Source organism: Buceros rhinoceros, unplaced genomic scaffold (assembly GCF_000710305.1).
Source record: "Buceros rhinoceros silvestris isolate BGI_N320 unplaced genomic scaffold, ASM71030v1 scaffold13396, whole genome shotgun sequence".
In the NCBI taxonomy this organism is placed as follows: domain Eukaryota; kingdom Metazoa; phylum Chordata; class Aves; order Bucerotiformes; family Bucerotidae; genus Buceros; species Buceros rhinoceros.
The window spans coordinates 3,349-18,327 of NW_010417010.1; the positions used below are offsets into that span (position 1 = coordinate 3,349).

Sequence of the window (14,979 nt, forward strand, 5' to 3'; positions counted from 1 at the left end):
AGGGAAAGAAATGAATGAAAATGGTCAAAAATATATTGCAGAGTATTTGAATGAAAATATACCCAAAGTGCCTGCTTACCTTGATGTCTCACAAAAGGATTATGTGACAGAAAAAAATCTTCATACCACAACACTGAGAAGACCTTTAAAGCATCATTTTCATAGCTGTAAAAGAAAAAAACAGAACATTAGAAATGAAAGTATTTCCTTTTCTGCTTTTATGTCTAGGATTAAAAAGTCTCAACCTGCAAAATGTAATTTAATTTATTCCGAGGAAAAAGATGAAAACCAAAATGACTGCAGATCCATTCAGGATGTGGCCAGCTGCAGCAGTGACATAAGTGACAGTGGAAAAGACTCTAATGGAAGTTTTCTTAGTTACAAATCCAGTTCAAACAGCAGGTGTTCAGAAAATGAACGATGTGAAAGTTACATGAGGTGCTGGAGATTCCCATCTCCTCAAAAGTCCTCCTCTGATAGACATTCCATCTATTCTGACACTTCAGTTAGCGGTATGAGTAGCTATGTGAGTTACATGAGTCCCACTTCAAACACTCACAGTAGAAAAGATTTGGCTTTTTGTTGTAAAAGAAAAAGCAAGACAGCTGAAAGGCACAAATGTAAACACAGAAAGCACAAGCATATTTTAACTTCTGATGATACAGACGAGGATTGTCACAGAACTAGAAACTGTACACAGGAAGGCACAATTAAATATCAAAGATGTTCAAGACATGAGGTTTTACAATCCAGAAACAGATCTAAACGAAGCAGATATAGACTCTGGCATTCTGGCAAAGGGCATAGTAGAATTAGAAGCTACCATAGCTCCAAAAGTTGTTCCACCAGAGATTCAAGAAGCAGTGAAAGATCATCTAGGAGCAGAACATCAAGAGGGAGCAGTTCAGAATCCTTCTCGAAAGAGACTGCCAACTGTGACAGCAAAATAAAAGAGGGCACAGAAAGAGGTTCTAATACTGAACCAGGAAAAGCTGAAGCTGCGCATTATGGGCCTCTGAATGTGAATGGTCAGTCAAAAAACTTTGCCACCTGGTCTTCTGAAACCCTGGCAAAAGACATACGTGGAAAAAGAAAGTCACTGACAGCCAAATTGCTTCTAGAAAGAGTGCAGTCCAAGAAAATGCAGGAACAAATGCATGATTTGGAGAGGTTTTCAAACCCTTGTGGGGTAGAATTAAAGGATCGCTCACGAAGTCACTTTGCTCTTCAGTTTTCGTCATCGGTAAATGACATTGAAATGTTACCTTTGCCAGAGAAACTGCTAAGTATAGGTAAAAATGGCATGGGGCATAATGAAATCAGTTCGCTGGAAACCAGTGTGAAGAAAAACAACTTTGAAGCATCAGAGGTAACTAATGCTGCTCTTTCAAAAGGCACTGATTATGACCATTGTCTTTTTAAAGATGTCATTCAAATAGGAACAGGCTATCAGAGCCCCAGCGTAAAAAGGAACACAGCAATAAAGGAACAATCCAGTCTCTTCATCAGTGAAGTGCAACCCTTAATACAAAGCTGTGACCCAGTACCAAATGATTTCCCTGGTGCTTTTCTCTCTAATAGATATTCTGTTGTTGCTAATTCAACAGAGACCAAAGAAGAACTACATGATGTAAACATGGACTCGAACCGGGGAGAAGGCAGTTCAAATTCTCTTTGTGACAGTGCTATACAAAAGTGTGATGACACAGTAAATGACCTAGAATTGTACAGTAAATCGGCCTCCCCTCCTTTAATACAGCAGCCTATCACTTTTTCACCAGAGGAAGTGGACAAATACAGGTTGCTGCAGATGCAAGCCCAGCAGCATATGCAGAAACAACTTCTGGCAAAACACCTGAAGGTTTTGCCTGCCCCAGGACCAGTTGCCTTCTCTGCAACACCAGCAGTTCCTGCCCTCCCTGTTCAGCAGCATGCTACTGTCACCACTATCCACCACACACTGCTGCAACGCTTTGCTCTCTCAGCCTCCGTACATCCCCACGGCAGCCATCTCTCACTAGCACACCTCCACCCCTTCCCTCAGGCACATTTTGCTCCCATATCACTTTCCCCATTAGCACCAGCCCTCATTCCCACCCACCCTTCTTTGTTGACAGGACACCCACTGCACTTGGTCTCCACCACCGCCCTCCACCCTTCATCACTGACCTTCCCTGCACTGCCACACACTGCATATATCCCAACCTTATTTACACCACATCTGAATGCAGTCACACCTTCTGCTATACATCCAAATCCCTTAGTTCATCCATTATTCCAAGGGCAAGAGTCCCATCATCACTCTTGCTCTAGCCAAACCCAACAGTTACCTACAATAAAAGAAGTTTTCAGTGTTTCTAGCTATTTAAACCAGCCCAAATGATTGCACCATGGCTCCAAACACAAATTTTAATAAAATAAATTATTCAGTGTTCAATTTCATGTCTGAGGGGAAATGGAATGTTTTGCTAAGAGCACAATAGCAAATATTAAGTCCACATTCTGGCTGACAGCACATGAATGTTGATTTTGTTCTCATATCACTTCTTAAATCTGGTTTAAAGCCTTCTATGATACTATCACAAGAAGGGTGGGATCCAGCTGGTGTCATTGTATAGAAGGTTTATGAAGAACAGCCTGAAGTGAAGTCTGTGACTGTCAGTAGAAATGGGACCACAGCACCCAGGCACAGTGGGACCAAGAATATCAACACTCATGAGTGATTTAAAGTAGTGCAATTTAGGGCAGAGCAATCTTGACACACCTCAAAGGTTTGCTTTTCTGAGTGTGTATACACACCACATTGTAGTTGGTCTGGTTAAGGTGTTTCAGACTAAGCAAAAAAGGGACTGCAAGTCTCTAGTTCTCTCTCCTGGCCAAAATAAATTGGGGAGCCTCAGAGTGAGGCGTGATGAGTTAACACTGTAAGAAGAGGGTTGCAACAACATCTCAAAGATATTTTTAGAGATTTTATCACTGGGATATGTTGCTTGGCAGTGTAAAGGGACTGCAGTCTGGTCACAGGTACATAACAAGAAATTCTCTTAGTGTAGAGAGGCTCTGTGCTGGCACAAGCAGGTTGCTACTTTTCTCCCTGAGCCAAACATCCAAGAAGGCAAGGGAAAGAAGGGGATGAAGCCAAGTCCTTTTGCATTGCCTGCCTGTGGCTGTAGCATAGGGAATGACATGGATGGGCTGCAGTAGCCCACAGTTGCCAAGCAGCTAGTGATGGCTTTGAACCTCAGATCCTTTCGCCAAGACTGCAACATTTATTTCCTACCAAACAGAGCTCAGACATGTGGGAGAGTCTTGCCCAAAGAATGTGTAAATATCTTTCATCCCTTTCATCAAAAAGCATAAAAATTGGCTAGTCCTATAAAATCACTCTGATATTAATAAAAATGCTGGAGTAGAATTCTGAGTGGAAACTGGCTGTCCTGGTCAAGTCTCATAGAAAACTTGGCCACGGTTCTCAGCATTTCAAAGTGTATTGAATCTAAACAAATACATCAAGATTCTCTCATGGCTTTCCAAGCTCTCAACACACAGATTGAAATTCTGAATCTGCAGTGTTTGAATGCATTTATCCAACCTTCAGGGTAATGCATGGTTGAAATTGCTAGTAATAACTGTGTATCTGGAAATAGGTGAGGGCTTCAGCATCTCTTTGAATGGCACATTTTGACTATTTTTACAACGTTTCTAACTCAACATGGTATATTTAGCATGAAGTTCATAACTATGGTTAGACTGCAGCCATGTTTCCCAATATAATTGGACAGTGAAGCGTTAGACAGTACCTGTGTGTTTGGATTTGAAACATTTGAAATAACTTCAATTTTTTTTTTTGCAGTAACATAGTGCACAATTAATAATGTATCTTTCAGAATCAATATAAAACACATTAAAAAAAAAATTTTGGCAGATTTTATTCCATTATATTCAGCTATCTGAAGAACTGAGAAATCTAATTGAAATTAAGTATTTGAAATGCACTTAGGACCAATTTTCTAACTTAGTTTTAATCAAAATAGATTGATTCATTGCAATAAAATGGAATTGTTTTAATTTCTAAGAGCAGCTGCTTCATCATAAACTGGTACTATGCTAAACTTTTCAAATGGCTTTACTGCTTGTTTTGTATTTTCAAAGTTAAAGTTTCTTTGGATATTTAACATTTTAACCATCAAATTAAAGCTGTCAGGAAAAAATCTGGAGACTGAACAGAAGCAAAATATTTTTGTTTTGAAAAAGATTGGTGAAACCAGCACCTTTAAATATCTTTTGTTTGGATTCCCAGTTGATTTATTAATTTCATCAACAAAATGGATTAATGCCGTTTTGGAGTTACTTATCTTTATGATTTAAGTTTTTCAATTTTAAGGATCTTCTTTAATTGAAATTATTGTTTCAGAATTAAAGAAGTCAGAAATTTTCTTTGGGAAAGATGTTAAATATTTCCACAGTTTTAAATTCTTCCTTTCATTTTTGGCTGGAAATCTTTCCCAAAATAGTTCTGAATTTACATATAATTTCTATACTTCTGAAACTTTATTTTCTGAGAATCAAACATATTTCACTGAATGTGACTTAACACCTCTGAAAATTAGTACTTGCTTACTTGGAAGGAGATCCTTCACTCTGTGGACCACTTGGAACATTAGTTATAATTCTGTAGAAACACTCTGAACTGGACGTTTTAAAGGAGCAGATCAACCTGTGCCCTAGAAGAGGAAGATTGAGCTGCACAGCCATCACAAGCTGTTCTGGCTACTATCAGCCTAAAAGATGCCTTTCCAGCTCTACAAGGATTTAAATACATGGGCCCAGGTCCTTTCCTATTCAAGAAAAAACAGCTGTTCTCATAGTGTATAGGAGTTCATTTGCATTCTAAGTAGATATCCCCAAGAGAAAAAAGTGACATGGAAGGAATGACAGACTAATCTCATCTTTAATGCGTGCACACATTTGGTATCCCTGCCTCTTACAGGCAGTGTTAATAACGTAGAAATTCCTATGACAAGAAACCTGACCAATTGAAACCTAATAATATATTCTTACGTAGATGATTTATGGAAAATAGTTATATAAGTTTCCCTTAATATACACACAATACCATGGGATTCTAAGAAGGAACCACATCATATGAAGTCCATGCTTCATTGGATTTACCAACAAGGATGATCTGGTAAGGCAAATGAATAGGCAATAAAGATTAAATTCAATTCTTGGAACAATGGGAGTTAGGATTTTGAGAGGTGTTGATGGAAAATGGAGACATTAAGAAGGAACAGAAACACCACAACAGCAAAGCAACAATCCAACAAAGCAACTACCAACAAAGGGAATGTCCAGTACTATTCTTAGTACGTGAGAGGGGTTTTCTTGGAGAAATGTGATAAAATTGTCAACACAGCTGAGGTGATATATTTGCTCTTCTTGCTGCCATATTTGACTTCATCAATAATGTACTTTAAGTATGTATGATTATTATTATTAAAAGCATAATTGAGCCTGATCGATGGAGCCATGCTACAATTTTTATTTTATTTAGACTGATTTTTAAAAGAGTTACAGTATGGTGGCAGCGATAAATATAGTTAATAATCTATTTTAGCTTGATTGTAGATTCTTGATACATAATCCAAGGAAACAGATCATCCACACTGCAAAATTCCAGGAACAAAACTTTCCCGAGTTACGCATTAGTAATTTTTTTTTTTTTTTTTTGGTAACTGAAGCACTTCTGGAATACATTTAACATGTATATTTGTTGTGCAGATTTGCATATATATGCTGTTTGATCAGATTGATTTAAAAAATGTTAAGTTTATATTTAAAACTGGGTAATACTTTGGCTAGTATATTATATAAACTAGCAATTTTGTTTCGTATTCCCTGTATAAAGTGTTTTATATTATACAGTAGCTAAGTGAATTGCACTATTGTACATGCGAAGGAGCTTTTTTTTTTTTAGGTTATTCAAGGAATTCCTGGGAATGTAGTTTAATGCAATAATTTTTTTTTTCCAATAAAAAGGCTTACTGGTATAAAGAGTGTCAGTCATGTATTTTTAATGTAAAGCATACCAAAAGGCAGCAACATAATAAAATGCAGAATGATGCAAACATATTCTGCATTTTAATCTGCAGAACTGAAAGACATTTAATTCATCCCTGTGGCTATAATCCGGAAATTTCTTAGAATGTTTCCTAAAGATTTTAGTATGTGTAACAAAAGTGGGTTGTTTAAATGGAACTAAAAATAAATATTCCTTTAAAAAATTATTCTATCGATCTGTGTGGTTTTTTTCAAGTATTTTTTGCTGTATCAACATTCTCCTGGATATTTTTATGCATTAATCAGTTTATTTAGAATTACACTTATAACTTACTTGTCAGGTTTCCCAAACAATGTGCCTGAACTATGATTCCTAATGCTTTATGGAAGGTCCTTCAGTAAAGAAGCTAACGGTGGGATCCACAAAGGTATTATTTATTCACTTTTTAACCATTCTTTAAAATTTACCTTAGTCACAAATAGTATCGCTTTATCCCATGTTTTCCCTTTTACGTCTTATTTTTCCAGTTTGTTTATTGTACCGTTTTCTGACTATCTTTCATTTATATTGCAAGTTTTCTGATGCGAGGCTTTGGGTTTCGTCATATAGGTAGTCAGCTTTGGAGGTCCCAGGCACTGCTGTTACACAGTAACTATTGTAAGGCTAGTTATCACCATCAGTAGACAGTTTCAGAATTTTCATGTCTCCAGGTGAGCATAAAGACTAAAGTAATGTAAAACCATGTGTTTGCATGGGTACATGTAATAGCTAAAACGCTGTGTTTTGAGGTCTGGTGTGACAGAGGTCGTATTCTGTTAGGTCTGTCTGCACAGCTGGAAATACGTCGGCCAATCGCTGGTACCAAATTAATCTACCATGCAATGACATCTCGTGACTCAGGCATTCTATTAAACCTTGAAATCACAGCAAATCAACTGAGACAGAATCAACACAGTGTATCTAATTACATTAAATTATGTTTCTTCATCAAGTTGTTTTGAAACAAAAACAAAATTCAGGATTGGACAAACAAACAAAAAGTATGGCATGTCTGAAGGAAATTCCCTGCAAATTAACACCTATATCATTAATAGCTAAACCAACTGGGATCATATCTCACCTGTTTGTTGTTGAATAAACAGCGAAACTTTTCTGTCTAGGATATAATGTTTGAAGAAATGAAGATGTCCGCACCTTCCTATTCCTGGTAAAGCTAGCTATGAATTACACTTTCTTAAAGCCTGAATTCTAGATCTGTTTAACAGTTGAGCCTAAGTTTGGGTTTTTTTTTCCTTCCTTCCTTTTTTTTTTTTTTCTCTATACCACAATTTCTCTGTTCAAGCCAAACCTGCATGTAGGACTGTTACTTCCTTGAGAATAAAAGCAAAGATTTTGTCAGACTTAAAATACCTCATCATCAGATGCAGCAAACTTTTGGAGGAAATAAACATATATTTTGTTTAAATTAAAAATGGAAAGCCCAATAAAGCAAATATTTAGTCAGTATAAAAGAAGAAAAATGTATTTATAGCTACTTTTGACTCAGTTTATCTTCAAGACACTCTTTTTCCTTCCCTTAGTTAAAATACTGTCTCACTGCAGTGGCCAGCCTTGGGAAGACCCAGATACTGTCTCCACTCCACAGGATCTCGACTAGGATTGTTCTTAGAGATTCTTTTTCCCCTGTGTCTGATTGGATGGGAAACCTCCCTGCCCTCTGAAGTCTTCCTGTAAGTCTGAGGTGAGATCTCAGCGCTTCTCCTGTTGCAGCGCTAAGTACTGCAGCTGAAAAGCAGCTGGCCCTTGGCAAAGCAGCATTGCTACCCAACTAGACAGAGTAAAAAATGAATATGGTTGCAAAATAGACTAGACTATTTCAGTTGGAAGGGACCTACAATAATCATTTAGTCCATCTACCTACCAGTTCAGAGTTTACCAAGCTAAATCATGTTATGAAGGGCATTGCCTGAATGCCTCTTAAATAGACAGGTTTGGGGCATTGACCACATCTCTAGGAAGCCTGTTCCAGTGTTTGACCATGTTCTCCTAATGTCCAGTCTAAAGCTTCCTGGCAGAGGGGAGGTCCTGTTACTGGATACCAGGCAGAAAAGATCAGCAGCTCCCTCTCCACTTCCTCTCCTCAGGAAACTGTAGAGAGCAGTGAGGTTACCTCTCAGCCTGTTTTTCTCCAAACTAGACAAGCCCAAAGTCCTTAGTTGCTCCTAATAGGACATTCCTTCTAACCCTTTCAACAGCTTTGTTGACCTCCTCTGGATGCATTCAAGGACCTTCAAATCCTTCTTAAATTCTGGGGCCCAGAACTGGACACAGTACTCAAGGTAGGGCTGCACCATGGCTGAATACAGTGAGACAATCACCTCTCTTGAATAGCTGGTTATGCTCTGTTTGATGCACCCCAGGATGTGCTTTGCCCTCTTGCTTGCCAGGACACACTGCTGACTCCTATTCAGCCTTCTGTTGACCAGCATCCCCAGATCCTTTTCTGCAGGGCTGCTCTCCAGCCACTTCTCTCACAATTTATACTTGTGCCTACATTACTCCATCCTAAGCGTGGAATCTGGCGTTTTGACTTGTTAAATTTAATCCTATTAATTGTAGCCCAATGCTCCAAATTTTCTAGATCCTTCTTCAAGTCCCTCAAGAGAGTCCACAGCACCTCCCAGGGAAACTTGCTAGTGCTAAATTAAAACCATGCATTCAGAAATAATCTAATAGCTTGTCTGGCTACAACTAATGCTCTCAGGATCCAGGCACACAAAGTTTATTTAAAGAAGTTCAACCACCAGTTGCAGCGCAGTGGTTTTCCCCTTCCCTTCCCTTCCCTTCCCTTCCCTTCCCTTCCCTTCCCTTCCCTTCCCTTCCCTTCCCTTCCCTTCCCTTCCTCCCTCAAGAGAGTCCACAGCACCTCCCAGTTTGGTATCCTCAGGAAACTTGCTAGTGCTAAATTAAAACCCTGCATTCAGAAATAATCTAATAGCTTGTCTGGCTACAACTAATGCTCTCAGGATCCAGGCACACAAAGTTTATTTAAAGAAGTTCAACCACCAGTTGCAGCGCAGTGGTTTTCCCCTTCCCTTCCCTTCCCTTCCCTTCCCTTCCCTTCCTTTTTTCTTTCTTTTCCTCCTGTGTTCTGCATCACTGTTTAGTCCCACAGTCAGTCACATCAACAGAGCCAAAGAGGGGAATGAGACTGAGCCAGGACAGGAAGAGAGAGAGAGAACAACACAGAAAGGGAGGCTTGGGTCATATTAGGTAAATTTTCTTCAGAGATGACATCCGAGTACTTGGGTCCCCATGCAACGTCAGCAAAATCTTTCCTACACTCTGCTGGGAAATCTTTCTCTTCAGTGTATAACCTTATAATGCAAAACAAGTATCTTTATATAAACTTTATACAGAAATATAAAGAATCACTGGCAATGCAGATCATTATCTTGCTCTTTCGAGACACTAAGCATAATGATAACAATGTGGGGGGGTATAACAGGCATCTGCAACTCAGTGAACTGCACTGCTGCCTTGCTGAGACTGGGACACACTGTTGTGATGTGCTTGAATGTTTCTCTGCCTCAGGACTAAGGGGAATTAACTCGTTAACATTTCAGGTCACTGGAAATAATCTCACTGTCCTCCGGACCATCAGACTGAGCCTTAGGTCAACACCTTACTTGTCCATATAGTGTGCAGCACATTTAAATTACTTTTTATTATTGTTCAAAAATCACATTGTTTTATTTAACAGAAAACACAGAAGAAGCCATATAGAAAATTGCAGGAATCATAAACAGAAATAAATTTATAATTACAGTAATGGGTATACACTCTAAACATCTACTGCTCAACAGCGACCAAAGTTTTGTGAATGTGCATAGAAGTGTTCTTGACTGAGATGTCAACCAGTAGATACACGACTGTCTTAAAAGAAGATTCAGCCCCGAATCTTTTTTTATGACCTGGTTGTAAACCCCAGAAAATAAAGATTAAGTTGAAAATCTTGATAGTCTTTCACCAAGCAGTGTAAGCAGTTCTGTTGCCTGTACTTGAGTGCACATCTAAACTTATATTACGTATAAAAATCAGTATTTCATTCTTATGAATAAGCAAAAAGCCTTTTAGACCAAATAAATTTGTCATTTGGTGATCAGTAAATTAAATGTATTTATTATTTTTATTTATAAAACTGTTTTGTGTACTGCAAGCTATGTATGTCTGCAAATCAGCTACATTAATAAATAAATCATTGTGAAAGGAATGAACAAATTAGTGTCAGACAGCCATAAACAAACTATTTCTGTAGAAAGCAGTATGTTCTATACAAAAGTGGTTGAATTATAATTTTATTCTTCTTTTTTTTTGCAAATAATTTATGGTTTGACTGTTTCCTGCCAGCTCAGGTGAACCCTACAAAATTTAATAGAAATATTTATGTGTCTGGATGCTGGGGAGGGCGTGTGTGCCTTCTTACAGATGTACAATTGCATCTAATAGAAACTTATACTTCTGACATAGAATTTTGCATGTAAATCTGAAAGGCAAAGATGTACAGGTTGGAAATATCTTTATTACCAAACAACTGTTGCATACCTTCACAGGTGAAATATTGCAGAGTTCCCAAAACAGAGGCTTTTTTCCCCCCATACCTCATGCTCAGAAGGTATATGCAGTTGAGGAAATGCTTATCTGTCATCCCTCTGCATTGATATGAAGTGTAAAGTCCTACCATCATCAGAAAAGGTGAAAACACCAGAAATGTTTGCTCCTTGCTTATGCCAGGATTTCTCTGTTGATTTTTTTTTTCCTCTGATTTTCTCTGCTTATGTCAGATTCCAGTCTTCCTGAGAGTGTACGTCCTTTTCAAGTGAGTTTGCTTTCTCCAGATGTCTGGAGCACCAAGGGTTTCTAAATTTGAAGAACCTAACCATATTAGGAGAAAAGTTAACACTGTGTTACGTTGCTAGCTGTCAACTGGGACAAGTTTCCTGCTCACACAGGATTGGATTTTTTTTGTCTTCTCCAAAGCATGCAACCAATATCTGAAGTACACAGAGGAGTTTTCAGGACTACATTCTATCTCTCCCTGTGTCCCTGAAACACTTGAGAAACCAGATGTGAAAAAAAACACTGCCAATTAAATGAGATGATCCTTGGTCTACCTCTTAGTTTACTAGTAACTTCATGAAAGATGCCTGTGACTTAAAACGCTTAATGCTTTTATTAATATCATGTGTAATTACAGCACTGATACATACTGCTGACATATCACAGGTTTAATTCTTAGCAATGAGCTTTTCCCCATGAGTCTCTCTCTCTTAGTTCTGTTCTGTGTCTGTGTTTTCAGATCTAAGCGTGTAAGTACTTAAGGAGAAACTTAACATTGCGTCAAATGCTGGCTTAACCTTACTCCCTCTGATTATCTGCTACTGACTTCTCACAAGCTTGATCGTCAGCAAGATCAATAGGCTTCAGAAGCTCAGTGACACATTATGGGACACCTATGCCAGTGTGCAAAGACTGAAACTTGTGTTGGCCCACAAACTGTGCCAGTATTTGCACTTGCTTCCGTCTATCTTCATAACCCAGTGATCAGACCTTTCCAGACCACAAGCCAAAGTGCCCTCTTGCCTCCTGTGTGTGTAATGGATATACCCCAGTGTTCACACAGCACATTTTGTTACAGATCTGCCAATGAAATGACACAAGATCAACACATTGCATACAGCATGCAAGAATCCTCCCATCTAAATGGGACTGCATAAATCTCTGATTGTCTGTATTCCTTATATACGGAAGAGACCTTACAATGAGCTCATCCCACTTTCCTCAGGATCACTAGTCACCCTTGCTAGGTGCTTATCTCTCTCCACTGAGCTTACGAGGTGCCTAGATGGCAGCTCAGCATAGGTGCCTACCGCTTAGTGTTCAAAGGACATCAGCAGCATGAAAGATGCATTGCTATGCTTTGGGCATCTGGGAATTTTTTAAACTCAAAACTGGAATCACTACATCTAATCCAACTCATCATGATAGAGGTACTACACCTGCTTAAAGAGCAGGGGGAAAGCAAGAAGGAAGTCACAATAAATCTTTATTTTCAGCTATTTATAAAGAGATGCTTATTAAGTTCCTGCCCTGACTGAAGTCAAAGGACCGCTGACATTTTAAATATGGGTCAGTTTTGCTCCGGTGCTTTGCAAGAATTGTCTAGAATTATTCATCAAAGTATTTTGTAAATAATATACGAAGACAAGTATATCTTTAAGAAGCTCATGAACAATTTATGAAAAAAGGTTAAATTAAAACAGGTTATTTGGTTCATACTATTTGCTCAGCTCAAATGATAATTCAATTATATTCTTACATGTGTTTGCACCAGTACCAGATTAACTTCTTGCTTTTAATTTTTTTCGTTTTTCTTCTTTCCTCCCATGCAGATAGAGATACTTTCCTCATCATCAAGTTGGTTGACTTTCAGTGGTAATTTGCTATTAGCTGGTATTAGATGGTCAGTCATTAGTATTCTGTATGTCACATAAACATTCAGTATATGTTTTTAATCTACTTTAGCTCCTAGAAATGAATGAAACTTTCAAATAGCAATGAAACTTTCAAGGTTTTGTCAAACAAATATGTGGGACTATCTTTGATGTGAGTAAAAAAAATCTGTGGCATAGGTAAAGCAATAACCACAGATAGAAAATGACGGGCCAAAAAAGAAAGCCTCTAAAGACTCCTCCTTTGATAAGACTTAATCAAAACAGAAAATTATATTCCTCAGATCACAGTCTTTACTCCAACAAACCATTAAAGTATCTACTACAAACTCTGAGCACACGACATGACAGAGCATGATAGTTGCAAATAAATCTAACACGATGATACATCGTGGTATTTTTTCCACGAATCATCAATGCACAAGAAATCAATGGCCCAAACAACACTGCAAAGGATATTTCTCAACCCAAACTGGTCAACTCTATACATATGTATGTCTCTTCCTGATGTATTTCAGACACCAGGGAACAAAGGGAAATAAAGACCTGCTATGATGTTTTGTAACCTTCACTGGGGAATGACTAGTTTTAGAAAATGCGGAGGCACACGCAAGCCCTAGGGGAGCAGAAGTCCTGGGAGTGAACTTGCCCTGTGTTAGGGGAAGCTAGGGAAAGCTCCCACCAGGCTGCAGCCAAAAAGAGGAATGTGCAAAGGAGGGCAGCTGCACTGCTCCACTTGCTTGGGAAAAGACTTCAAAGCCTGAGCCCATCTCAGCTGTGAAAAACAGCGTGGAGATAACGAAGCAGTCTGTGAAAGTAAATTGCCCTTCAAAAGAAAGATGGCTCATTTTAACTCTCTTTAGTTAACGTGAGCTGCTGTGCTTAAAAGTGCGTGAAGACACGGTTTGAGGGAAGGGCAGCTCTCACACCCGTATAAATTCCCATAGTGGAGGATGCATGCAATCAGGGCTGGTTGCCATAAAGTCTGAGCTTTATGGGAGATGTTCTTTCTATACACACTTTCTACTGCATAGACCCATTCGACCCCATTTTCTGACCTGAAAAATAACACTTTGAGAGCTAAATAATTTGAGGTTTTACCATCAAATTGTGGCATTGATGTATATAAAAAGCCATTCAAGCAACCTACAGAGTTCATTATAAACTGAGTACAGCTGTAGAAGATGGCACTGATGCCAAGGTGGCAAGGACCTTCATATACTGTACTCATTATACCTGTCTTGGACAGACAGAAACAGTGGTTGGATGCAGTAGTTAGCTATCAATGTCTTCAAAGCATAAGCTGCCAAGCCATTGCAGTTAGTGACTGAAGATTAAAATTGCTCAGGTAGCTCCCATTAGGACACAACAATTCATTGCAATCTACTCAGAGCATACACTGCATGAGCTGGCTGTATCTCTCCAGAGAAGGACATAAACTGCTGCAGATGTGACAGAGGAAATGCAGGGCATTCATTGTATGCAAAATTGCTCTTTGCTACTGTAGTCCCCGAAACAATTGTTTGACACTCCTGTGCCATTTGTTCTATCTTTTGCTGCCCAATTCCATGCAATAAATCTAGGGATTGCTCTTGCTCTTCCAAAGATCTCGGATTAGCGACCCTTTGAAGAAAATAACCTGAAGACCTGTGTTTTGAAATAGGTAAGCAGGTTAATTTCCAGGTTCGTAATGCAAAGTCATGTAAGCATAATGATGACAACTTCTAAAACAAGGATCAAGCAATAGGTGTGCCACAGAGTCCATATAATTTCCATGAAACTGTACTCGTGACTCTGGAGAATATAAGCACTCACGAATGCAATGGTTCAGAGTATATATATGTGTGTATATATGTATGTATATATCTTCACAGAAATATCTGTGCAGCAGCTGAGGCATATTTATGTCCTCATTTCTTGTCACACATTGGGGAGAAATTGTCGTTTTAGGAATATTAAAGAGGCCTTTGTCCAAACAAAGAGAGAGAACTTCTGGGGAGAACTTGCATACTCCAGTATGTAAGGATTCTGTGGCTCTTGAAAAGGTCCAGACTCCTACACTAGGTCGCTTGCATGGTGTCAACTGGGTCTGCTTTTCCTGCCTCTATAGGCTGGCAGAACAGACTTGCTCAGAATTTAGCAGTGATTGAAATCTAAAAACAGATCCAAATTTTGCAGATCTGTTCTTACAGTTCTGTTCTTATTGTCTTGATTCATCTTAAACAATTGAGATCTCTGCCCTTTTTGCTGAGTCCCTTAGGAGATCATGATTTCCACCTGTAGAAACTTTCAACATAAGTTGAATCCTCTGGTTCCATCTCCCACCTCTCCATCTCTCAGTAAGTTGTCATAATGAAAAAGTATACAGTATTTTAGATCTTTGCTTAAAATATAAAATGCCAGCTT

General features: G+C 38.7%; 1 protein-coding gene across 1 annotated transcript in view; it reads left to right on the forward strand.

Annotated features, from left to right (window-relative positions):
• ZNF804B (zinc finger protein 804B) overlaps nucleotides 1-2,383 on the forward strand; it is a 4,439-nt gene extending 2,056 nt beyond the window's left edge. The window contains exon 3 of the mRNA XM_010138019.1: nucleotides 1-2,383. Coding sequence (XP_010136321.1) covers nucleotides 1-2,383 — 2,383 coding nt within the window.
• Nucleotides 2,384-14,979: the final 12,596 nt, after the last annotated feature.